The sequence below is a fragment of the Harpegnathos saltator genome, unplaced genomic scaffold, assembly GCF_003227715.2.
Source record: "Harpegnathos saltator strain DR-91 unplaced genomic scaffold, Hsal_v8.6 scaffold522, whole genome shotgun sequence".
NCBI lineage: Eukaryota > Metazoa > Arthropoda > Insecta > Hymenoptera > Formicidae > Harpegnathos > Harpegnathos saltator.
The window spans coordinates 816,905-843,857 of NW_020230341.1; the positions used below are offsets into that span (position 1 = coordinate 816,905).

General features: G+C 46.1%; 2 protein-coding genes across 6 annotated transcripts in view; both read left to right on the forward strand.

Moving 5' to 3' along the window:
• Positions 1-17,852, forward strand: part of LOC105182481 (serine-rich adhesin for platelets) — a 39,431-nt gene extending 21,579 nt beyond the window's left edge. For both annotated transcript variants that reach the window (XM_025302996.1, XM_025302997.1), the window contains exons 7-9: positions 133-10,410; positions 11,037-11,470; positions 13,222-17,852. In XM_025302996.1, the coding sequence (XP_025158781.1) occupies positions 133-10,410; positions 11,037-11,470; positions 13,222-16,369 (13,860 nt within the window). In that variant the 3' untranslated portion in view covers positions 16,370-17,852. The remainder of the gene's footprint in view (positions 1-132; positions 10,411-11,036; positions 11,471-13,221) is intronic.
• A 2,482-nt stretch (positions 17,853-20,334) lies between these two features.
• Opa1 (Opa1 mitochondrial dynamin like GTPase) lies at positions 20,335-26,212 on the forward strand. 4 transcript variants are annotated; one of them, XM_025303006.1, is made up of 19 exons: positions 20,335-20,387; positions 20,525-20,596; positions 20,974-21,217; positions 21,350-21,485; positions 21,584-21,712; positions 22,166-22,210; positions 22,650-22,733; positions 22,831-22,982; positions 23,062-23,225; positions 23,306-23,570; positions 23,651-23,842; positions 23,931-24,115; positions 24,217-24,378; positions 24,451-24,638; positions 24,722-24,936; positions 25,033-25,290; positions 25,381-25,581; positions 25,656-25,860; positions 26,039-26,212. In XM_025303006.1, exons 2-19 carry the CDS (start codon positions 20,568-20,570, stop codon positions 26,101-26,103), a joined length of 2,919 nt encoding a protein of 972 aa, XP_025158791.1. In that variant the 5' UTR covers positions 20,335-20,387; positions 20,525-20,567; the 3' UTR covers positions 26,104-26,212. The 4 variants fall into 4 exon arrangements, with proteins under 4 accessions (XP_025158791.1, XP_019696610.1, XP_011138217.1 ...); XM_019841051.2 differs by lacking the exons at positions 20,335-20,387; positions 22,650-22,733 and having other exon boundaries at positions 20,438-20,596; XM_011139915.3 differs by lacking the exons at positions 20,335-20,387; positions 22,166-22,210 and having other exon boundaries at positions 20,438-20,596.
• Positions 26,213-26,953: the final 741 nt, after the last annotated feature.

Sequence of the window (26,953 nt, forward strand, 5' to 3'; positions counted from 1 at the left end):
AACGATAAAAATTTCGGATGCCCCCGATGAAATCGTCGCAACGATGTTACGATTGAATTCGTCGGGCTGAGTGATAAGCAACCGCCGATATCGTCGCTCGTTGTAGCAGCGCTTTGGACTCTGTTGAAACAGGTGCAGACTCGAACGAGGCCCCGTATGATCGGCGACAACTCGTCCGCTTCACGAATCTCGCGTAACAAGGCGGCCCTGAGGAACAAACTGCTGAAGAACGCCAAGTCGATCCAGCGGAATCGTTGCCGGAGCGATAACATATCCGCGGTGATCGAGAGCGTCGTGAGGAACTGTCACGAGAACGACAAGAAGAAATTGAACGATGACGGCAGCGATGAGAGCGCTGCGACCGAGGGGACTGGAAGTAAGGACGCCAAAGAGATCAACGAGAGCTCGTCAAAGACCGACAGAGCTTCCGACCTAGTCGAGCGAGCCGTACGATCGAAAGTCGTGGGCCGGCTCAAGGTCCTCGGCAAAAGGAGGAACGTGAAGACGAGGACCGGCCCGATCGGAAGCTCGTCGCGACTTCCAAGTAGAAGCGCCAACAAGTTGGCGACTTTCAAGGCTAGGAAGAAGTCCATGAAGTTCAAGAGCGTCGTCACGTCGCAGACGAAGGCCGACGCGAGCGGCGAGGAGGTATCATCTCCAAAGAGCACACCAAAGAACGCGAAGACGATACCGAGAGCGACCGACAAGGATGACAACGTCAGTACTGACGGCAAGAAAACATTGACAACGTTTAGCAAAAACAAATTGTCGCAGGTTACATCGAAGAGAAAACGTCCCGTGGACCCCGTGGCGTCGCTGAACGCTTCCATCAAGGCGAAGTCGCAGCTACGCACGCAGGATGGCAAGTTCGCGCGTAATCCGAACAAGCCGGACTCGCCGGCGAAATCACCGGATTCGAAAATGGAGAACGAGGGCAGACACAGCAAAGTTGCCGAGACGACGCTGACGGAGACGAAGCTGAAGCCGAAAACAGTGCAAAAGCCGGCCAAGAGAAGTGAGCTTCAACCACCGCGGAGAGTCACCCGGCTGTCGTCGGACAGCGACAAGATGCCGACCTTGGAGCCGGCCGTGCAAATTTCCTCCAACGAAGAGTACGTCGATAAATCGACGAACGACCTGCCGATCTTGTCGCCCGTGACTCCAGCGGCGTCCCTTCAAGAGCAAAAGATATCACGAGCTACCACAAAGTCCACCTCAACGTCGAGGGAGAAGGAGAGCGATATGGAGACTGACACCGATCTCGAGGCAGTGCTGGAGAAGCCTGCGAGAGAGCAGAAGCCAACGAGAGGGAGGAGGCCGAAGGAGGAGAAGGACATGGCGAAGCGGAGGGAAACCAACACGACTGAGGAGAACGAGACCTCGTTTTCCAAGAATAGCTCGAAAACACCGAAAGAAGGAAGGGTGAGGAGCCGGAAGAGCTCACCCACCAAGAGCAATGCCGACGACAAGAAGGAGGAGACTAACAAGAGCGAGGCGATCGGCAAGACAGACTCCAAATGGAAGAGGGAGGAAACCACGAAGGAGACTCGAAGCAACTCGAGGAGCAAGCTGGAGAAAGACATCGTAATCTTGCCGAACATCCCCTTCGAGGTGAAGAAGCTGCTGGGCTCAGCCAGCAAGGAGGATCTCTTGAACACCTTGGAGCTCGCGACCAGCGACAGTGGCTTGAAACGCAACCTCCGCCAATTGACGCCAAGGTCAAGCGAGAAAAGCGCACGGGAGCTCGATTACGAGTTGGACGGCCCAAGAAGCTCGAGCAAGAAGGAGAAGCTCGATGCAATTAGAAAATCGTCTCGGAGGAACGGCGAGAAGAGGGCCGAGGATAAGGTGAAAGCGAGTCTAGAGAAGGACGCGGTTAACAACGCAGTGACGAGCGAACGAGCTCATCAAGGGAGAAAAGGGGGGGACGTTCGAGTGGGCGCGAAGACGAAGGAGATTGCCAGCGACAACCCCGATATCGAAGGTAAGATCGACAGCAGGCAGGCGATAACGTCGTCCATTTGCTCTCGATCGAACTCGCGATCGACCGAACCTTCCGCGGAAGTCGAAGGTGACAGAAAGGAGAGCGAATCGTCGGGAAAACGTCGTAGTCGAAACAAATCGCTTGAGAAACCAGCCGATGAAACCGACAGCGCCTGTGCACTGGAGGAGCAGCCGATTCGAAAATGTGACGAAAATGTAGCGTACGGCGATAAGCAGGCTGAAAAGGAAGTCGAGAAGGTCCTTGACAAGGTCGACAAGCTCGACATGAACGAAGACGAGTGCCAGGAGGGCGACAACAATTCTGACGAGCACCTGGACTCAGCGATGATGAACTTGAGTCTGAGTCATCTGCTCGAGATGAACAACTCGGTCGACAGCGGCAAGGAGAACTCTTTGGAAGCCTCTATGAACGTCCACAAGCTGAAAGCGGCGCGTCCTAGGAAAGGAACGCGTCGAGAGCGAGCGTCGAGGAAGAGATCACTCAGCAACGTCATCGGCATTTTGACCGAGGGCATGAATATCCCGGTGGAGGCGCAGCAGAGTGTAGTGCTGACGGTGCACACCAATTTGGACAATGACCCGGACCGGTTGACGCGCAACGGTGTCGCGCAACAGCCGACGGGCGAAGGTAACGTGGTCGCTGTGGACTCGTTCAGCGAGCTGGTACTCGCCAAGGGCGACGAATCGTCGGAAAACGAGGTCGTGACGGCGAACGCAACCGCTAGCCATCATCGAGTCGACGACATTGAAAGGAACAACCATCCTAGTCCGGGCGAAGCGCAGGATGACGAAAACGCCTTTCCCAGTCAGAAGGCCGACGTGTCGCCGAAAGTGACGAGCACTAAGGCGCGGTCACCGGCTAACGACATCATTCTCGATTTATCCAGAAGGAAGCACAAGGGTAAAGGTGGTTCTTTCTTGGAGAAGATCGTGTCGAAGATAGCTAAGCAGAAAGACGCCCTGCTGGAGGGCGAGGTTGGCTCTCTGCTGGACACCGCGGCCGACGAATTGACCAGCATTCTCGACGAGGTCGGGCCGGCTTTGACCGAGAACGGAGAGAGCACTAGTCCTAGCGAAGCGAGCAACAGTAAAAATGAAATGAACACGTCCACTGATGTCGAATGCCCGACCGACTTGTTGAAGATTCAGGACGACCTCGAAGAAAAGTCAACGGGAAAGACTGAGACGCAGATCCAGAGCGAGAATCAAATCAAGGTGAACGGTGCTGCGGATAATGAAATGAAGGTCAACAATGACGTGGACAAGGAGTTGAGTGACGTAAACGTCGTTGAGAATTCACCGATCGAATCTTGCGAGAATAAACCAACATTGAACGAAGAGGCGACTGTCCCAACGGAAATGCCGAGTGAGGTTCCATCAGCAACGGCAGATATTTCGACGGAAGTTCCCGATTCACCAGACGTGATGCAAAAAACAGAGAAAGTCGAGGAGAAGGAAAACGGCAGAAGATCCAGGAGAAAATCCAGGAAGAGATCGTTAGAGGACGCGAGCTCGCAGAGGAAAGGCAAGAGCCGAGCGGTGAAAGCCGTTGAGGAACATGCTGAAGAAAATGCGAAAGACCTTCGGCTCGACGACGTCGTCGCACTCGTTCACAAGTCAGAGGAAGCATCCAACGTTGAAAGTGAACCTTCGAAGGAAGACGACGCAATTCCAGAAACTTCGAACGCGGCCCCCGAGATCGAGAAAGTTCCAAGTATCGTAGATAAAACAGTTAGTGATGTGCCAGAGCCGTCAAGTTCGACTCTTGCGAACGGTTACAACGACTCGATTCCAGAGAAATCCGCCGATCTTCCAGAAACCGCCTGCGAGGATACGAAGGAATTAACAACGAACCTTGAAGAATCCGTGGACAAAATTACATCTGATAACAGCATTAACGACGTTCAGCCGGGAGACTCGATCGAGACCTGCTTAGCATTCCTTTCCGATTCATCGGAAAAGAATGCTAAAAGCGGAAAATTTGCGGAGAAGACACGAAAGAAGAGTCACAGTGACCCGAGCGAGTCTTCCTCTAAACGTACGTCGAGGAGAAAATCGCAACCCGCCTTACTCCTCGCTCCTCTTCCAGCAGATACTGCCATAGATAGCTTCCAGCCCTCTACGAGTGACAAAGTGGAAGTATCGACTTCGTCATCCATTACGAAAGAGGAAGAGCCTTTGGGATCGATCAATGAGCAGCATTCGATGAGCGCCAATAGTATGAGCGAGGACCAAGTTGCTTCCGCAAACAAATCCTTGTCTCCAGTGGAAGCGACACCTCAAAAACACAATGAAACACAAGCAATCGCCAACTCGGGCGACCCCGTTAATCCGCCACCTCCCAAAACAACGAAGAAGAAGCGTGGTAGAAAAAAGAAGTCATTAGCCGATGAGCATCTCGATCTACCGGATGACGAGCCTGCCGAAGTCACTTCAAAACCTAACGAACAACCTAATATCGCAGACTCCAACGGATTATCCGTCAGCTTGGAACACTTCAAAGTGCCGGAAATGCTGCAGGGCGCGAAGAAACGTGGCATAAAGAGAAAATCGTTGCCCGAGGACGGTCGCTGGAACGGCGGCAGCGTTCCCGAAGAGGCTCGCGCGAACGACGAGTCCGGCGAAGTCAGCGAGACTCCCAACGTGGTCGAGAAAAGCGAAGAGCCGGATGAAACGAAGAAACACGCCGTGAAGGAGGAATCCAGCACGCGAAAGTTGGAGAGATCGAGTTCTTCCGACTCGATCGGGCCTACCGCATCTTCGAAGGTAAGATCCGCGTTTCGCAAGAAACAGCAGTCGTCGAACGAGGATCTCGCCGATTCCGGGCTGCGTGGTCAGGGTGCCGAGAGCACGGATGACCTGTCTGAAAGCTCATGCACTAGCGAGTTCAGCTACTTTCGCAAAAAGCGCTTCGCGAAAAAAAAGAAGAAGGAAGAGAAAGAGGAGGAGCAGGAGGACACCGAAGAAGCTGGTAAAAAGCCTCTAGCCGACTCCTCCGTCGCAGATCCGAAGGCGTTGAACGACGACAGACGAAAGCCAAAAGGGAAGACGAAGTCGCTGCTCGATGAGCACCTGGATCTCTCCGATACGGATGACATCAACAATCCAGTGGACATCCAGGCCTCGTTGGAGGACACAAAAGTCTTGGAAAACATCGAAAGAGAACTCGACCTGACCGAGTCCTCGGATTTGAAGCTGAACGAAAACGCGAACGAGACTATCGCGGTGACGGACAAAGCTACGACGAACAACGACTCGCCCACCATTTTGAAGCAAGCATCGGACGATTGCGACTCGCCGGACGACCCAGTGTCCTCGAAGAAACGCGCCGCTGGTAACTTTGTAGTGGTGCATACCAAGACTGGCGAGATCCTCATCGTGGAGAAGCGGAGGAAGCTGACGAAGGAAGCGGCGAGATTCTTCTGTGACGTGTGCGCCACCAGCTTCACCCGTAAGAGCTCCCTGAAGAAGCACACGCAGTCGCAGTCCCATTTGTCGCAAATGTCGAAGACTGCCAAGGTCGAGAAGGTCGAGCTGGCCAACAGCCACAGCATGCTCGAGAATAGCGTCGGGGAGACTAGTAACGATTGGAAAAATTATCAAACGAGCTATTTACAGACAAGAAGTGTCTCGGAAGATGTGTCACGAGAACCCTCCGGAAATTCTGTGGAATCGAGCGAGAGCTACGTTGCTTACTCTACCAACGCGGAATCGATGAATTCTCTTATGGATATCCGAGCGACGAGGCAGCAGTCGCTGGAGGACGAGCTGCTGGACGAAGAAATCTGCAAGATCACCGAGAACATGAGCCACGACGAGTACGTATTGACCGACCACGTGACACCGCAGCCGCCGGAGGCGTCGTCGACTCCGATCAAGAAATCGATCCAACCGAAAGGTGAAGAGAACTCGACGCGACGCCGACACGGCGAGAAGAAACGCAACAAGTCGAAAAAGAGGAATCTGGCGGAGGAACATTTGATCCTGGACAGTCCCGAGTTGAACAAGTCCAAGATCGACTCCGACGAGCTGCCAAACTCGGCCAATAATGTTACACTGGTCCCTCCTCCACCACCACCACCCTGCGAAAGTAGCACGACGAAAGAGATCGAGAAAATGTCAGAACTGGCAGAGGATGTACCTGAAGAAACTCGCGCGAATTCCGCTCAGACGAGAAACCAGGCCGAGTCGGCCATGAAGAACTTGGGTGAGAGAGTGGAGGATATCAAGATGTCAATCTGCGACATCGACAAAGAAGAGGAGCCCACGGAGCCCGCGAAAACAACAAGGCGCACGCTGAGGAAACTCTCCAAAGTGTATAACGACGGGAAAGACGAGGATCGAACGGTATCCTCGCTCGACAGCGACAGGTCCTCGAATCGTTTCAGTCTAAGACTCAGAAGAAACAAAAGGGTCCAACACTACGACGAGTCCGACGTCGACATGTACTTTATGGACAATTCTATAGAAATGAACGGCGATGAAATAACCGATAACCGCGACATGGAAACGAGATCTAACCAAGCGGATGTAGAGACTGGCAAGGATGCATTGCCAGAGACAGCGGAGTTGCACGACAAGAAGCACGTTGACCCACCCTGTGAGGACAAGGCAGTTGTAAAACCATCGAAACTAGAGCTGACCAAGTCCGGTAGAAAACGTGGCAGGCCAAGACTGAAAGATCGAGTCGTTCCGAACGCGACAAGTGTTGCCGCTGCTGCGGAACCCGAAACGCAGCACAGCGAAGCGAACGGTGTCGTCGAAGAGGCAGGAAAACTCGAAAAATCAAAACTCAAGGATCAAAAATTAAGTTCGCATACCAAAGAGCACTTTGAGGAGACCTGCAAGCCGCAGCATCTCGATACAAACGTGCAGCCTTCTAAGCCGAAAAGAGGCAGGCCTAGGAAGAACGTCGCACAGGTCGCGAATAATCCTCCCGTGCAAACAGATAGCTGCACCGTGTCCGTGTCGACGAGATCTGATCGCGACGAAGCGAAAGAGAAGATCGGGGAGGTCGCGTCTCACCCTGAAGCCGCTGAAGAGGCTGCTCTGCCAAGTCTCGTCGATTCTTCGGCGCCAGACACTGAATTCTTGCCTACCGTTGAAGATCACACGCGTGAATCGAGTTTGTCGGAATTCGCGCAAAAGGATCTAAACGTTGAGGAAGCAAACGCTGAAGTGAAGAACGAGCTACGGCTCACCGAGCTGGACACTCCCGAGGACCGGTTGGCGCAAGAAATGGAACTTCTAAAGGCTAAAATAGCTGACATCGCATCAACGAAAAATGAAGAGTGCCAAGGGTCTAACGTTGCGTCAGAGGAAAACAACATCGTCGATACGTCCGACGACGTGAAATTGGAGGATAAGCCAAGTCACGAGGAAGCGAGCGAGAATATTGCTGTTAACCCGACTGACGAGCTTTCAGCTGAGGAAACGAGCGAGAGTATTGCTGTTAACCCGACTGACGAGCTTCCAGCTGAAGAAACGAGCGAGAATATCGCTGTTAACCCGACTGATGAGCTTCCAGCTGAGGAAACGAGCGAGAATATTGCTGTTAACCCGACTGACAAGCTTCCAGCTGAGGAAACGAACGAGAATATTGCTGTTAACCCGACTGACGAGCTTCCAGCTGAGGAAACAAGCGAGAATATTGCTGTTAATCCGACTGACGAGCTTCCAGCTGAGGAAACGAACGAGAATATTGCTGTTAAACCGACTGACGAGCTTCCAGCTGAGCTTTCGTCTGAGATTATCGAGGAAGCTCAGTGCGATGTGTCGCAAGTACCAACCACGGTCGAAGCTTTGAAATCGGTGGAATCTGAAACGGTCGATGAAAACGCCGAGATTCAGAGGCCGACAGATCAGTCAGAACCGTTGGACGAGAAGCTGACGAAATTGGAAGAGGAATCTCCTGAAGAGGAGATTCGCGAACGACCCCAAACGGAGGAAGTGGAAGAACTGAAGCTGTCGTCTGAATCGGAGAACAGCGAAGACGAAGTGGTGTCCAATGACAAGTCGCTTCCCGTCGTGAGTTCTCACGAACTACCATCTCGGGAGGCAATAGATGACAGCGATGAGAAGACGACGATCCAATTGGCGGAGACACCTAACAAGAAGCTGTCGAAATCGTCCCAGTCATCGAGCAACAAAGAACGAGAAGCTGACCGCAGAAAATCAAAGGCGTTCAAGGGCAAAAATAAGAAGGCTACGGTGAAGATCACTGAGCTATCGAGCGACAGTGAGAATGAAGATAAGAACGAAACCGCCTCTTCGAGCAAGAACAAGATCGTTAAAAGTGTGTTCGGCCGAGTGTTCGTTAGCGAGAAGGCGGACAAGGTGAAGGAGGTGCTGAACGACTGGGTGTCGCGGTCGGAGGACGACTCGGACATGTCGAGAAGCGCTTCGGAAGCGATATCCTGCATGCGTAACTCGACGAAGAGCTCTGAAAGCGATCACAGGAAAGAGAAGAGACGGCATGCAGGCTCCGATGCGAAGAAGGACACCGAACGATCAGGCAGGAAGAAGAAAAACGACCGGGGTAGCAGCTCCAGTACTCACGGGAAGTCGAAGAATCGAAAGAAGCGCGAGAAAGCTCCCGAAACGATATCCAAGGATCACGCCGAGTCGCCTATTTACCCGACCAAACGAAAGCGCAGAGAAAGCAAGATCAGGGCGGACGAGAGGATCGTGAAGACCTTCGACGAAGAATCGCCGGTCCTCTCGGACGAGAATGACGACATGAACGAGGCTAATGAGACGCACAAGTCGAGAAGTCAGCTCGAAGATGGCCATGTGAGCGAGAAGGACAAGGAATCCGGCAGGCACCGCGAGGAGGACTGGAATCGAGCGAAGGAGAGAAGTCTTTCCAGCGCCAACGACTGGGAGAATCTTCGAGCCGGCCACGACACTCACGGAAAGTTCAAGACTGGCTCCAGCTGCCGTAAGAAGCGAGACGGTACCGCGAGAAACGAGCGTTCCTCGTCTCCATCGCAGTTCAACGTGTTCAAGTATAGACGCAGGGAGAGCAAGAGCAAGGCGGACGAGAAAGTCTGGAGGGCATTCGAGAACAATGGCGCTTCGTCGTGCCTCTTCAACGATCAGAACGTTCGCGAGACCTCCAAGGAGCGGGAGACGCTCTACGAGCCCAGAGATGCGGATCGCTCGAGTAATTCGAAGAGCACCAAACGGTGCAAGGAGGGTGACGCTTGGGAAAACGCCAATTTAGATGATCAGGATCCGATGAAGGCAAGCAGCGGACGTGGAAAGTCGAGGAAGGACTCGACGGCTCGCAAGCGACAGGATCCCAACGCGACAGGCAAAATCGGTAAGACGAAAACGGAGGGGAAAAGTACGAAGGACTTTGAGAATGATTCGTTCATCAACCTGAAGGATCAGGAAACAAAGAATGAGGCGCAAGATGGTGAAACGGCGCGATTGAGCAACGAGTCGCGGAACCGGTCGAAGAATCTGACCATCGCCAAGAACACCGGTCACGAGTACCTATCTTACCACGACCTGATGACTCCGAAATACGCGAGTGAAGATCAGGATAACTTGCCAATAGCATCGGATCATCAGACGAGAGCGTCGGCGAGTTGTAAGAAGAAGAAAGGATATGCTAACGAAGATTATAGGCAATCGGCGAGGGATCCTGCGTTCGAGCAGGAGATTCCCGCGGAAGACGACCGGCCGAGCGAGAAGGACATCACGCAGAAGAAGAACGAGGAGGCCACGGCGTCATCGCGCAGCAACAGTAGCCTAGCAGACGAAGGGCCGGCTCTGAGCGAGCAAACGGTCCTCGATGGAAATTCTCAGACAGCCCGCGAGTCCGACGAGGACGAGAACGAGGAGGAAGAAGAGGATGACGACGACGAGGACGATGCTGGTAGGCGAAGGATGTCGCCGTTGTTTGCTCGTGAGACTCCCGACAGCTCCATAGAAAGCAGCTCCAACAACGAGGAAGAAGACGAGGAAGAGGAGGACGATGACGATGATGAAGAGCGCACCTCACACGAGGACAATTCCAGGAAGACGAGCGAGTTCTCCGGAGAGAAGATCGTCATCAGGTCGCCGTCGTCGGGTCGTAGGTCGGATGTGGTGACGATCGCGCCCACGGACGCGATCGAGGACAACGCCCTGGACGTGCCGAGAGAGATCGAGTCAACTACCGAGCCGCGGCAAGGCAAGATCTTGAACTTCGACGAGGAGCTTTTCGTGGAGTGTTGCTCGCGTTTGAAGGCCACGAGCGAGAACGAACTAAGAGGCGCGAAGAAGATCAAGCTAGACCACACGGAGTCCTATCACAGGCGAGACGACCAGCCGCAGGGCTTCAGGGTCAACAGAGACCGATGGAGGGACGTGGAGAGCCAGAACAGCCTCGGCAGTCTGTTGGAATCGGTGAATCAAGTGAGTATTGATTTCTTAGGCACTTTCTGTTGGACGATACTTTTATAAATCAAGCGCTCGCTACGATTTTCGTAGACGAGATGTGCATATGTGTGTGTGTGTGTGTGTGTGTGTGTGTGTGTGTGTGTGTGTGTGTGTGTGTGTGTGTGTGTGTGTGTGTGTGTGTGTGTACGTGTACGTGTACATATTATTGTCTATCTAATTGCGACACGGAAACGGGTATTTCAGTGATACAAACAGTGAATTTAAGTTGGGACCTTTGAGAGAAAAGTCGCAGCTGTTGACAATGACATTCCCGTGCTATCGAACGACGTCCTCTCGAAGTAGCTTGGTCACCTAAAAATGAATCATTGTCGATTGTTGAGGAGAGAATTGGGCCGTACCATAAATATGTTCCGCTGTAAAATCCCCAAGAATATCTCGCGGGTGCATAATTTATAAGCCAATTCTCATTAGAAATTCTGCTGTCGTCTCCTTTATAAAAGACCAAGCGCAAGATTCTATCATTGGAAAATGTGTCGCAATTTCGCTATCATTTGTTCCTCTCTTCTTTATCGTCGTCCCGATAAAAAGACGGGGCATCGTGCTGCAATATACGTGACGCTTGCTTTATCTGGACATCCTAGTTACTCGGCGAAGAGATGTACAGCGGCCACGAGAGGAGCTACCGGACGCGCGGCAGCGAGCGGTCGAGCAGATCAGCCAGCCCGGACGCGTCGCGAGCCGACAACCTGGGCTACGAGGACAGCTTGGACGTCGCTTTCGAGCACAACAACAAGCTGCGGGATAAGATACAGCAGCGGATGAGGGAGAGCGAGAGTCTGATAGCCAGCACATTTGGCCAACGGACCAACGACGACGAGCAGGATCGCCTCGGCGATGACAAGCGAGACGACTCGTACTCCTCGAATGCCCACGAGCACTTGTCCGGCTCAGCTGCGTCGAACCGAGACCAGCTACCGTCGCCAGGGTATAGAAACAAGGCCAACGCTACCCTGGGTGGCCTACTGGACAAGGCACTGTCCAACTTGTTGCACAACAACAGCAAGCATGATCATAAGTGAGTTATCTCGTTTATTCCCGTTGTACCAAGAATGATTCATGTAACGATCCACATTCAGATTCAATCAGTTTTGGAAGACCGACGTTATATTGAATGAATACAGCGCGAGGGTCTTTATTCTCGATTTGTTACAACACTGAGTCGAGGCAATGATGAATTTTCCAGATTGGCGTAGTAACGATTCGTCGAGGACTCTTGAAGGAACGAGGCTGCTCTCGCGGTTCCCTCAGAAGTATTTCGCGGAAAAGCTTGCGAAACGTCGCCGGCCACCAAAGTCGTGCCATTGGCATTGCGATATCGAAAATTTCTCAGCAAAAGCCGGGCGTACAATTAGTCGATTTCCTTCGTACGTCTGCGGTGACAGTGGCTGCTATCGATTTCCGCGCAGAGCCTTTCCCAACAGACACCGTTCTCGCGGAGAGCCTCGCGCTTCAGCCGGTTCATACACGAGATCTCATCTCTGCAAAAAGACGCGAATGAAGGAGGGCCGAACGGGGGAGGGGTGCATATGCAACGGAATGTCGAACTCGCAGAATAAAGGCAAAAAATTAACTGTATTTATACAGTGAGTCGCGCATCAAATCGCGCATTTTTCGGCATCGCGCGCCGGTTCAGCAACCTGTTGATCGCTTCACTCGCGCCGGCCGTACGCTTCGCAGCCGTTCGATTCCTCGATTGCGCTATCGAATTTAGCGCATGATCAGCACCGGCACGGGCAAAAAGAGTGCTCGCTCGCTGGAAAGGAAAATAACAACCGCGCTCTCGCATGTCGTCGTCGTCGAGACGACGATTAATTTCCCGGCGGCCAAAGTACGACACGAGCAGCGTTATGTAAAACGCGAGGCGGTGAACGAGAGGCAGCCGACGTCTGGATTGCTCTTTCTTCCTTTCCTTTTCCATTCGGGCTGGAATTATTCGAGCGCAGTCACGAGCTCGGTTTCATCGAGGGTGGCCGTGAGACCGCGTCTCCCGTCGAACGATGCCCATTCGTTCACGTTGCGTTCGTATTGATCCGCGCTATCCTTCTCTCTCTCTCTCTCTCTCTCTTTCTCTCTCGTCACTCCGCCCTATACGCGATGAGCGATCTCGCCGCAACAACACCGACGTGTAGCGCCTTATAGGACCCTGCCTAGAGCGCACTTAGTATAGCACCTGACGCACGACGTTCGTTACTTCGCCCGGCTATTTACGAGCCAACGTGTTTCCTCCTCTCGGGAAATGCCTGATCGGGGGAGAGCATCGTCTCGAGAGAGTGTATACACCTGCGTTTTTAGGAATACCGAGACTCCACTTGCGCTCATGTTGATCGTCACACTGATGAGTTCCCGCCGCGTGGCTCCCACCCGGCCGAAATTGTCGGTGTGTTGCGTTAATGGCACTTCATCGCTGCATATTTTCACCTCCCTAGTTTTTTCTTCTTTCTTCTTTCCCGCTCCGTCGTGTTTACGTACATTCAGTAAGATCGTCTTTAACGAGGCGAATAAAACCCTCATTCACAAATATTGCTGAACTATCCGGAAGCATTAAAGGCCGAATAATAGCTTGCTTTTCGTCGCGCTCATTAACAGCGATCTAGACTATTTCATAATTTCGGGATGTCTTACATTTTATTTTTGTATTTTATCATTGTCCACTACTCATCCACGTATTGCATAAACTCTTGCTTATCTTGAAGCTGTTTATTTGTTCCTGCATTTTTCCTCATCCTTTGAGCCTTTTTTTTGATGAACCGTCATCTCACTTTACAGCGGCTCCGCTCCGATGAAGCTGTTGGCAGAACTGGCGTGTGCACGTGCCCCGACGTCCACGTTGCCGGAGGACGACACCACGGACGGCAAGAATCATCAATCGGTGAAGATGGTCGCAGCGGCGGTGGCGGTGGCGGCGGCCGCGGCGGCAGCGGCCGCGGCCAAGGATTCTATCTCGGACTCGCCGAAGAAGTCGGCGAGGGACACTGCAGTTGCACCGAGACACTCGTCTACGAAGAAGACGCGCAATCCTATCAGGGAGCTGTTCGAGCGCAAGAAGGAGATGAATGACAGGAAGCAGCAGGAACGCTCGAAGACGGTGACACTCGTGGAGCTAAACAGCGCGCAGCGACCGCGCAAATCGAAGAAAAGCAAGAAGCAACAGCAACAGGAGTTTCCGTTGATCCGCAGGGACGAGCACTACGGCGGCCTGGTCGAGAAGAAGAAACGCCGTGACTCCTTAGAGCGCAAAACGGAGCCACTGATCGAGCGGGTGAAGGACGTATACGAGTTCGACGAGGAGGAGAGTCAAACGGCGCCCACTTTGGGTAGCGTGATGTCCTACAGGAGCCAAGTGGAGAAACACTACGAAAGTAGCTGGTCGAAAGTGAAGAACATTGACGAGGATTTGGAAGCAGTCTTGGAGAACGGCAAGGCCAGCTACGTCGCGGACGCGAAAGTAAACGAGAGCACGACCGATCGCAAGTTCCGGGAACTGGAGAAGTTCGCGCCCAAGACGAAAGGCGCCTTGAAGTCTTTCCAGAGCGAGGAGCAGCAGCACGTCGTCGTGGCGATCAGCGGACCGATGGACGAATTCGTGGAGCGGAAGCAACGTCTGAAGCGCAGCGCCGTACAGCACAGCGGCAGTGGTAAGCAATCCAAGCTGAAGAAACGAAGCAAGAGCTCGAAGAAACGAGGGAAGAACACGTGGTACGAGAACGACAGCTCGGATGAGTTCAGGACGGCCGCGAAGACGGAGGATGTCGGCGTTGGCATTTCCAAAAGCCAGCGCGCCTGTTCAAAGGGCAAGCAGAACTTGTTCGCGGAGTTGTCGACTTCATCTGAGAGCGAGTACGAATCGGCCGACGTCGGCCATGTGGTTGCAAGCGAATCGCCACGTCCGTCGAAGTCGAAGAAGTACCCGAAGAAATCGCTCAACGCTGACGTTGACGCTGACGTTGGCGTCGACGTTGACGAAGACGACACGGATCGTAACGGTCGAATGGTTAACGAGCTCGAGTTGGAGAACGACGATCAGACTGCGAACGACTGGAGGGAGCGATCAGCGATTGATGAGGAAGAAGACACCACGAAGAAGAGCCGCGACACCGCCAAGTCGGAGTCGGAAATGTCAGACCACTCCTTGGTGATAGATGAGAGAAAGGCAACGGACGAGGCGAGGAACAGCGACGACGACTGTGACAATCAGTACGAGAGAACGTTCGAATTGGACGATTTGTACAGGGAAGACAGCTCGGACGCGGAATCGGAAACCGAGGAGAACGAGACAGTGGCACCGACAGCTGAGGAGCCGAAGAATACAATTGAGGTAGAGACGTTGGACAAGAACACGTTCGAAGACGTGACGGAAATTACGTCGACAAACGTGAAGAACGATTATGTGCCGGAGAAGGAACTGATTCCCTTGGAGGAAGCGTTGGATCTTTTGGATCGGCACGAGGATCTCGAGCCGAAGTTGGAGAATGTAATTCGCGGGACGGAAATCGCAGCAACGGAAGGCACGCAGCTCCTGAACGGCATCATAGGAGCTGTCGTAGCGGAGGAAGAAGAGGAAGAAGAAGAAGAAGAAGAAGAAGAAGAGGAAGCTTCTAACGATGGGATCGGTCGTGAGGAAGTAGAGAGCAAACACCTCAGTCTAACGGAAGGGCCGGACGAGAAGGAGGATGCGGACGACGACATTCCGGTGCTGCCTGAGAAACTGTCCAGCAATGAAAAGCCTCAGAAGGAGTCCGACAACTTGCCGCTTCATGTGTTCCTCAGCAGAAAGGTGCAAGAGTCGAAGAAGCGAAAGCAGCAGCAGTTGGATAAGATGCGGGAGGAGCAGGAGCGGTTACTCCTGGACTTTCAGCCGACCAGGAGGCAAAGGAAGTGTGCGATAGGGAAGCAAGGCCTGCTGGCGGAAATAAGCAGCTCGGACGAGGAATCCTATGCGAGGGATAACAGCAAACGTAGCGGCGACAGGTCGGAACACGAGAACAAGCTGCGCAAGAAGAGAGAATCCAAGGAGAAGAGGAAAGAGCGATATATCGAGAAGAAGCACGAGCAGATGATCGCGAAGGAGCAGAAGGCGATCGAGGAAGAGATCTTGCGAGAAGTCGGCAAGAGGAAAGAGATCCTCGCGCAAAACCCGAACGATGTGCTAGCGCCAAGTACCGACAACGCGATCGAGGCCGCCAAAGTCATTGCTGTGCAAACCCAGAAGAAGAAACACCAGATGAAAGATAAGCAAAAGAGAGTCGACGAGGAGAAAGATGCTGAGGAGAATACGGAGGAGCACACTAGTCACTCTCCTCTCGATAGCTTGGAAGACAATCACAAGTCGGATCGTGTTTTCTCGACCACGAAGAGTGCCGGCGCGGAGAGCGACGGCTGCCCGTTGCCGCCGGCGAAACGAAAGAAGCACTCCAAATCGCCGGCGAGGTCGAGGAAAGCGAGCGACAGTGCGAACAACCCGGTGAACAAGCAAAAGAGCAAGCAGTCGAGCACAGAGAAATCGAAGAACCGCACGACATCCGCGAGCAACAAGGACTCGAAGGAGCGCAAGTCGTCCAATGGGAAGCGCGACTCTGACGACGAGGAACTGAAGACCACCAAGTCGTGGAACAAAGTGGAAGAGGGTGTAGGGCTCGCGATCGGCCGGCGGAAACGCACCGCTGCCCTTCAGCTGTACTACTGGTCCAGTTCAAGCGACGAGGAAGAACCTGAACCTGAGCCAGTAGTCGTACCCGAGGAGGAGGAAGAGGACGATCGGCAAGAGCAGCACGGCTGGATAGTGGGCGACTCGCACAAGCGAATGATCACGATGTTGGCGATGGAGAAGCAGTTGAAGGAGAAGCGACGTAGGAGCGAGGACGAGATCGAGTCCGGCAAAGCGAAGAGCAAGAAGCACAGAAATAGCACCTCTTGATACGTGTTTCATGATTAAGAACGACGACGCGAAAGAACGTCGAGCGGAGTGAACGCGATGACTAAGTCATGTTTTTCTAGGAAAAATCCGGACTGCAAAGATGAGAGAGAGCGCGAAACGAAAAGGAGGAACACGATGAAGAAGGGTGAAAAGGGAACGATTTTATCCCTGCATGTCTCCTCGAGCGAGCGTTGCGCTTCTCTACTTTCTCTCGTCTCCGGTTGTGTTTAGATAGATACGATGAGGAACCACGCGCGATTTACGGCCAGAAGTTATTTGTTGTGAGTTCTTTGTATTCTCTTTTCCTTCCTACCTTCTTTCACTTCCTCTCCATTGTTTTCTTTATTTCTCCTTTTTTCTCAGATATCACGTTACACCGCGAACATCGAGCGAGTACGAGAATGATTTAGAATGTAATTCCTTTCCTGTGGAAGCAAGTGGGAAAGATATAAGATGTATATATAGAGACTGCTTGGCGTTAGGATATACAGTTAGCGATTAGAAGAGTATTCTGTCGCACTCTATAAGATTATTATAATTTCGAGGACTTACAAGAATACCGCAAGTAACGCGAATTTAGACTGAATGTGTGACAAGTAGCGGAGAACAAAGTGGGCACCCTTAGACAATACTAGGACATTTGTAACGTTTAGTTAAACGTAGGGGAGTTCCCTCGCGACGCGGGTAGCGATGAGTCGGGAGGGAAGGTGGTGAGGCGGGAGTGAAAAATATTGAGAGATTCAGCCAGCCGCTTACTTAGGAAAGGACAACGTAAAACCGGGTCCAATCGAGTTTAGCGCTTCTGCCAGCTTTTCGTAACTCGTGAAACGTATTCCTCCGTATTCTTGCATATTCTTACATATTCATACGTATTCTTACATATCGCAGGGTGGCGTGAAAACATTTCGGAGACGATACCGAGAGTAACCTTTGCTCGAGCGAATGAAACAGGCGAATTTCTTTTGACTTTCGCACGTTGTTGTTTTTACGAACTTTTCTAGATCTCAAACTCGCGCGTTCGGCCGACACGGGGCCACGTTTAGTCGACAAAAGATATGGAAAAACAAATAAAGGAAGATACACACATGCTAAGCGTGCGTGCGCGCGCGCATTCGGCGAACACGGACGTTATTCTTTTTCCTTTCGTACTCGCCTCGTGCACATAATATAAGTATGTAGATTTTCGTATATTACAAGAAAAATCGTTATACATGTTACACGCAAGCGAAAGAAATTATTAAAAAAAAAAAAGAACGATTATAGACTTTAATGTAAATGTACTGCCATAATCATATATATTATACGAAAGCCTATGCGCGCGAGATAGCGATTAATATTATTCCTGTAAAAATTTAAAATAAAAAAATCTCTAGCACAAAAAAGTAGGTAACGACCCAATGTAAATAGAGCATATTTTCAATGTGTCTGGAAAAGTATGTTTTGTAATATAAGGATTGCAAAGGAAAATAAAATTATTCAACAATACGTTTTATTCCTAATAAGTTATAATACAATTATTTTGCAAGGAAACGTGCAGGTCTTCGTTCAAGAATAATTTGCATTGCACTTAATAAAGATATAGATCTTATCGTGTTGTGTTTTTGGAAATAAAATTGAAGTTGGTCTCATACATCCTTAACTCGTACTATTTAAAAGTACAAGGTCCGTTTAATTTGTCATTGAATCGTATTTAAAAATAAAAAAAGTCTACTTTTTCGCGGCAAGAAATAAGAGTCCTATTGCGTGACGAGAAATTAGTCTACTTACTGACGAGGTAATGCTAAAGACTCAGCCCTGGGTAAATTAAAAAATTAGTTTAGCTTCTACTGGATCTGAAACAAAAGATATGTTTTCTAGTTACTTGAAACGACGAGAGAAAGATCACACGATGCCGTATGAACGTATGAAGAATATAAACACCTGAGTGTGTATTTTTATCTTTCGAGTATAATTTAAATAAAACGCAGTGTTAGTTACCTTCTTGACACTTTCCGATATCTTGTTCCCATTACTCCATATCTGTTACTATTTATGCTTATTTCGATATTTATGCTTTATATTTCAGCTACAATATTCCTAAGAGGGCGTTAGTGCTAGGAGATGTTTCTCTGGTATTTCTCATAAGACCAACGGTCTTTATTAGTGTCTCGTCGATGGTCTACTGAAGAATAAAAATTAGGGATTAAACATCCAATAATTGCGTTAAGGAACTATCGACATTGGAACTAATCAAATTTGAAAAGTCGAGAAGATAATTGATCCTTGATAAAGAACCTTGAGAAAAATCGATTATTGATTTATCAGTGAATCATCGACCATCGCTTTAGAGGCTGCGTTCCGAAATTTACTGCCAGTACTGAAAATATATAGCTTGTGTCACGTATATAATAAATTTTCAATACTGGCAGTGAATATCGGATCGCAGCCAGAGTAGAAGTAGTGAGCGATATCACTTCGATTATTTTGATATCGATCAATTTTTATCTTGCGAAAAATTTTTATTTATCGAATGCAATTAAAGTTTACAAAAAACATTTAATTTAATGACGATTAAATGTTATGGGAGCTAATTTTTAGCATTAGCACTGACGAGGTAATATAAAAACTGACAACCCAGGGTAATTTTCCGTTTTGGACCTTCTACAATAAGCTGTTAATCATATGTGTAACTAAATTGACCAACCACAGTCGATTATTTTTGAAATAATCAATTGTGATTGGTCAATTTGCTTATAGCTTATAACTAATTGCTTATTGTAGAAGGCCTCTTAGCCAAGGGAGCCCTAAAACCGTGTTAAGCCAGCGGCATACGGTGCTTGTTTTCGTACTGGATTGCTTGCTGGATGAAAATACTGCGTTCTGATTGGTATATTTCCATCCATCTTCGGAAATGTACCAATCAGAACGCAGTATTTTCATCCAGCAAGCAATCCAGCACGAAAACAAGCACCGTGTGCCGCTGGCTTTAGACTACGGATTGGGATTGAGTATTGGATTGAAATTTAATGGGTGCATTCAGTACTACAACCGCTCACTGAGCACTAAGTGAGCTCTTGCATCTGATTAGTGTATATTTTTAAATCTAAAGGAATATACCAATCAAATGTAAAAGCTCATTGAGCGCTCAGTGAGCGGTTGTAGTACTGAATGCACCCAATCAATCAAGGCTAAGTTTACTATGTCCGAGATTATTTTCTTTTTCCCAATTGGTCAAATTTCAATCCAATCTCAATCCCAATCCGTAGTCTGATACGGACTTAACAGTCTTTACAGGCTGCGTTCCGATATTCACTGCTAGCTGAAAATCTATAATATTTGTGACATAAACTATATATTTTTAGTACTGGCAGTGAACATCGCAGCCATAGTGGCTGTGTTCCAAAATTCACTGCCAGTATTGCAAATACATGGTTTGTGTCACGTATTATAGATTTTCAGTGCTGGCAGTGAATATTGGAACGCAGCCAGTTGGTCTATTCTTTTCAGCTGCACTGCGAAACTAGTGCAATAAGTTAGAATGAGACAACTATATTTTTTCTCACTTTAATTTATTGCATCAGTTCAGTAGTGCAGCTAAAAAGAACAGACCAAATATCTCGTCGATGGCTACAGTTTTTCTGATATTTGAAATTATGGTTTGAATCTTGACTAAGAAGTAGATTTTAGTCGAATGATAGTTCTCGAAATATTGGTAACATTATATTGATATATTTGTTTTTAATATATTTATTTATACACAAAATACGATAACAAAAAGAACGCAGCAATATAATATGATATTACAGTTTTATATTCAAATTTTTAAAAAGACATTTATCATTAATAGATCAAATTTACTACCAAGAAAGTTTAAATTAATCAATTATTATTGGTGATTTCAAAATTTTATGGAGTCATTTTTTAATGGATTTTTTAATAAACATTTTAGAAGCAAATTATTTCCTTCAACATCTGCTATCTCTACCCTGTTTTGCCGGGTACATGCACGATATGCACTGTTACAAAACCAATGATCAAGGTTCGTGATGCAATAACCTAACTGTTGGCTTTTAGAAAAGTTTTACACCTTTGATTTCTTGATATATGTTAGATATATTTCGTAACATAAGTCTAAGAAATTTTCGTAATTACTTTTCACTTATTGTACAAGAGCAGTTATTTCAAGTTATTTATCAACAACAGAAGATTGTCACGAGAGATGAAACAATTCATATATGGCAGATTCGGGTAAGATTAATTCAAATCGATCAAAGAGGTCAAGTTAGTAAGTCACTTATAATACTTGTCTTTTAAAATAATTTGATTTATTCGTACAACCCGTATCTCATAAATATGTATCTCCACTCTCCGATAAGTCAGATTGTAATACACGCAAATGTACCATTAAAAAAAATTGTAATTTCACATTACATTATAGTATTATATTAAAACATCTCCTTTATTTATAATTTCTCTAAAGTATATGCATAACTTGTATTCTTTTTTTTTCCTTTTTCCTTTTTTTTTTAAATTCTTACTTATATAAGTCTTTCCAAACAAAACATAATGCTATAAACAGAATATAAACTATAGTTATTTCTATTTTCAAAATATATTCTTTTCAGTCGTAGCATTTTATTGGTTTCTAAAACTCCGAAACATCCAGTATTACTAGTCAGCACACGGAGTTTAATGTCTGGGAAATTCAACAAATACTACAGACCATTACTTGCTACACCACATTTAAGATATTTCACAAATCCATATCGTGGTTATGCTATGGTGATAGCAAGGATCTTAAGAGGAGCATTAAAAATTCGATATATTCTTCTTGGAGGTGCAGTTGGTGGTGGAGTTACTTTGCAGAAAGTAAATATTATAAATTGTGCTTTTCTTTGCATTATTTGCATCTCTTTAAATTATAGAATCATGTCAGTTGTTAAATATGATTATTTATTTCATTATATGACATTTTATCACAATTTTTTTATATCTATGCAGAAATATGATGAGTGGAAAGAAGCATTGCCAGATTTAGGATGGTTAGAAAATATGATGCCTACTGAACAACAATGGCAAGATTTCCGTGGATCATTGCTGATGGTTAAAAATACTGTGGCTAACAAGATTGAAATTGGTAAGCGTGACAAATATATAATTGCTCATATCTGTGAAAACGTGAGGCAAAGAAAATGGGTTACAAACTTATGATAAAAATTGGACAAATACGAATAGATCCACGTATAAAGGAGTATGGGCAAGCTAAGTATGAGGAGTACAGAGTTTGGTTCAATCAAAGACTGGATGATGCTATTAAAGCAGCAGAAATTCATCAAAGAGATCTAGAGAATAATTCTATACAGAGTGAGTGATTGACGAGCTTATTATGTTTAATGTTACTTTGTATTTTATATTGCCTGCTGTTCCTGACTTTACTCCATAATTATTCATGATATATCTTATCCCATAATCTCCATTATTATCCTGTATTTTCCATTTGCCTAACGTTTTCCTGCTTATCAATAATTTCACGCGCGCCTGACTATTGTTAGAGTATGAACCATTAAAACTATTATTATTCAATACTTACAATTCTTTTCATTTTCTCATAATTTTGTAATACGTAGTCTGGACTTATAAATTGCTTATATGTGCAAATTTATGTAAAATTACATGTATTGATGTACGGATTTATTAATACCGACTTCTAAGTTTGCTTATTCTTAAACATTGGTTAAACAGTATATATTTCCAAAACACATTGTATTTCATAGATGCGTAATTAATTATAAGTTTATTATGGTCTGTTCTGTTCAGGTGCAATTAACACCATCTCAATGGTGGCTAAGAAAGCTTATTCAGGTGTGTAAAGAATCTGAGATAATTAATATTTTGTATATATTCATCTGTCCATTCAGCATTTTGTAGCTGAACAATTTTTGCAACAAAGAATCCGAAAGAATATGAGAGAGATTTTGTTGTAACAATGAAAAATGCTCAGAAAGTAAATCAAATATATATAGACGCTACATAAAATAACACACATAATAAAAGATATTTTAACTTCAAATACTGAATGGGACAAAACCATCTGTCGACGCTTTCTGTTTGCAATCACTTATGCATCTTTCATGGCACTATTTTTTTCTGATTTAATCTCATTGATTATCATGGAGAACCGGCCATTTTCATGTTTCATTAATCTCATATAATGTCAATTGATACCAGCTTTCTTGCATTTACAGAATGAGATATGAACGATTATGAATTGTAAATATATTGACATTTTATTTTCAAACAGAAACAAAAGATCAATTGCCAAATAAGGTTGCTTTTGCACGTCCATTAGCAAGCGATAATACCGAAGAGGAACGTAAGAAAGCTCGTACGTAAATGTTATCCTAATGTGCATTGAATATTTTTCTCACTCATTCATATCAATGCGTCCTGCATGTTCATCGTTATTTTCTGTCGGATTGAAGAATACTCGAGACAGGATACCATGTCAGAGGATCCGATGCAGATGCTACTGAAGTATCAACGTGAATTAGAGCGATTAGAAAGAGAAAACAAAGAGCTACGCAAGCAGATGCTCCTACGGGGAAATCAGAAGTTCAACCAGAAAAAAATCAAAGTAACAAGCTTGATTTTGTACATATTGATTTGACGTTTGCCTCTTTGTAGCGTTGCTCAGATCGATCTTATCGTTGTAGAAATCTTTGATCGATATGTACAGCGATGTCTTGGATGAGCTCAGCGACTATGACAGCTCCTATTCCACTGCCGATCATTTACCTAGAGTAGTGGTTGTTGGCGATCAAAGCTCCGGTAAAACATCCGTGCTCGAGATGGTCGTTCAGGCAAGGATATTTCCAAGGTACACTTTTTCTATCATTATATCATATACAAACGCAGACTGTAATCATGATAATATCAGTCAACAACATCTTGAAACAGGGGAGCAGGTCAAATGATGACGAGAGCACCGGTCAAAGTCACACTGAGTGAAGGACCGTATCATATAGCACAATTCAAAGATAGCTCTCGAGAATTCGATCTTACGAAAGAGTCTGAGCTAGCCGAGCTACGACGCGAGGTGGAATTGCGAATGAAGAATAGTGTTAAAGACGGCAAAACAGTCAGCCCGGATGTCATATCTATGACGGTGAAGGGACCGGGCCTTCAACGTATGGTTCTAGTCGATCTACCTGGTATTATTAGTGTACGTATATAGCACATTTCTATATACTTTGGAGCGCAAATCCTACAATATTGTAACCATTTTGAATCGCTCTAAGGCAGTCAGTAACTGTTAACATGGCCGAGGATACTCGCGAGGCGATCAAACAAATGAGCCAACAGCACATGAGCAATCCTAATGCTATCATTCTCTGCATACAAGACGGATCTGTCGATGCGGAAAGAAGCAACGTGACTGACCTAGTATCTCAAATGGATCCATCCGGCAAAAGAACGATCTTTGTCTTGACGAAAGTATGAATCCTTTCTCGTTAGATTAGATGTAACACAATCAGAAATCAATTCCATGATCATCAAACGCATGGTTGTTCTTCCACGGCAGGTTGACATGGCGGAAAAGAACTTCGCCAATCCGGAAAGATTACGCGAGATATTGTCCGGTAAGCTATTCGCCATGAAAGCGTTAGGCTACTTCGCCGTGGTTACCGGTCGTGGTGGACAGGATGACAGTATACAAACGATCAAGGACTACGAGGAACAGTTCTTCAGAAATTCAAAGCTCTTCAAGTATGGATGTTATTGATACTAATCAAATAGTTTCTATATCTGGATATTTATTTTTTTTATTTAAGAATATATTCGTTGTAACGAACATTCTTCTCATCTAGAGATAATTTAGCAATGTCGGGCCAAGTGACTACCAAAAACTTGAGTTTAGCTGTAGCTGAATGCTTTTGGAAAATGGTACGCGAGACAGTAGAGCAACAAGCTGACGCGTTCAAAGCCACAAGGTTTAACTTGGAAACAGAATGGAAAAACAATTTTCCAAGGTGAGTAATTGGAGTAAGAGAAGTGTTTTGTCTAAGTTTTGTGTTGATTTACTTCACAATATAATAATTTAGGTTACGGGAACTAGACAGAGATGAGCTCTTCGAGAAAGCACGTGGCGAAATTCTGGACGAAATTGTAAATCTGTCGCAGGTGTCACCAAGGCATTGGGAGGAGGTATTGATGATACGAAATTGGGAGAAAGTCAGCAAGCACGTTTTTGATAACATCTACTTGCCTGCTGCTCAAAGCGGAAATCCAAGTATAACATAAATAACTCTATTGATAGATCCCATTCGTATAATGAAAGCAGAATAATTCTGTAAAGATGCCGTTGCGTTGCAGGTACGTTTAACACCACTGTCGACATCAAACTCAGACAGTGGGCGGATCAGCAACTTCCAGCATGCAGCGTTGAAAGTGGATGGGAAAGTCTACAGCAGGAATTCCATAATTTTATGACGCAGGCTCGACTTAGCCCGGACCATGACGACATCTTCGATGACCTAAAAAACGCCGTTGTGAACGAAGCAATGAAGCGTCATTCCTGGGAAGAGAAAGTAAACACAATATTCTGTTTTATATTATCTGATTCTTACAATAGACCTTCACAATATTTATGTGGTAAATGTTAAACAATTGTATGTATTTCGTAGGCGTCGGACATGCTACGTGTTATCCAACTTAACACTCTGGAAGACAGAAGCGTGAACGACAAGCGCGAATGGGATCAAGCAGTACGATTTCTAGAGAATTCAGTGAAAGAGAAGTTGAATAGCATAGAAATGACCCTGCGCAATATGCTGGGTCCCAATCGTAAAGAACGGTGGCTTTATTGGCAGTATCAAAGCGAAGAGCAGCAGCAACGTGTGGCCGTGAAGAACGAACTGGATAAAATTCTATATGCTGACAAGGTATATACTTGAGGATATCTTCAGTGAGATGGAATATTTCCGCAGTCGCTTTCTTACCGTAGCGACTGTATCATGAATTCTTAATTACAGAAACACCCATCTAAGCTGACACGCGACGAACTCACGGCCGTTAGGAAGAATTTGCAGCAGAACGGCTTTGAAGTCAATAACGAATTCATCCGAGAGACGTGGCATCCCGTATATGAAAGATTTTTCCTACAACAGAGCTTGGCGAGAGCGTATGATTGCAAGAAAGGATATTATTTATATCATACCGGACATGAGAATGAAGTGTGTAAAGAAGATACATGTTTACGCTTACTGTAGTCGCTGTTAACAATGTGTTAACACGGATTTGTTTTTAGATGGAATGCAACGATGTGGTACTTTTCTGGCGAATCCAACAAATGCTCAAAGTTACCGCGAATGCACTTCGGCAACAAATCATGAACAGAGAAGCTCGAAGATTAGAAAGAGAGATCAAGGATGTTCTTGAGGATTGTAGCCAGGATAATAAGATTAAGAAAGAATTACTCACTGGCAAACGAGTCAAATTAGCTGAAGAGCTTAGTATGTATCGCAGTATCTTTTTATTATTATCATAAATTTGCAAGGTGTTAGATTTTTGCACATAAAAAATTATTAATGAAATGGCAGTGATAAATTCTAAGGTAGTGATTCTTTTTAAAAGATAAATATTAGAATCTCTTATTCTTATTAACTTATCATGTTTTGTTTTGAATTTCAGAACGGGTTAGACACATCCAGGAAAAGTTAGAAGAGTTTATTAAAGCGCTAAATAAAGAGAAATAAATATAGTGTAAACCGAAAATCGAGTATCAAATTGCGCTTCAGAAGATCAGAATTGATATTACTTGCATTTGAACGAACAAAAGATACGCGACAGACCACTGCAATTAGGATTAATATCTTAAATAAAGATACATGGAGGAATAGATAGCACGTTCTCATGATTTGAATTAAGAAACGATTGCCGATTGAAGTAACGATGTCACGTTTCATTGAACATAATTGCATCATATAAGTGATATGTTCATACGCTTAACTTAAGTATGTGTGATAACAAACGTAGATAACAAACAGAAATCTCTAGATTCTCTACAAATACAAATGAAATTTGTAAATATAAAATTAATATATATAATAGAAAAATGAAAAATTCTTACATGAATAATATTGCGATTATTTGATAAATAAATAAATTTATTGCTTAAAATAAATAAATTTATTAAAAATACAGTTATAATAAATGTAATAGAAAATTTATTATATGAAATGCAACTCATAAATAAAACTATTATCGTGATATGTAATAAAAGCTAATAAAGTTCAGGTAGGAAATATATAAAACATCATTCGACAAAAACCAAGAACAGTTTGTGTATTTTTCACTTATTTTCATGATTTATTAGATGTTTGAGATTTTCTGTTTTTTTAGGCTGTGAATTTAAATATGATTCAATATGTACACATTACAAGCTATTCAAATCATTAGTACTATAAATATCTTTATTTTATTTAATAACATTTTTTCATGAAAACCAACTCTGCTACTTTATTGTTATTGCATAGATGAAATAATAAATTGTACTGATAATGAATAGAGCAAATTATTATTAATAGTTACTAAGTAGGAACAAAG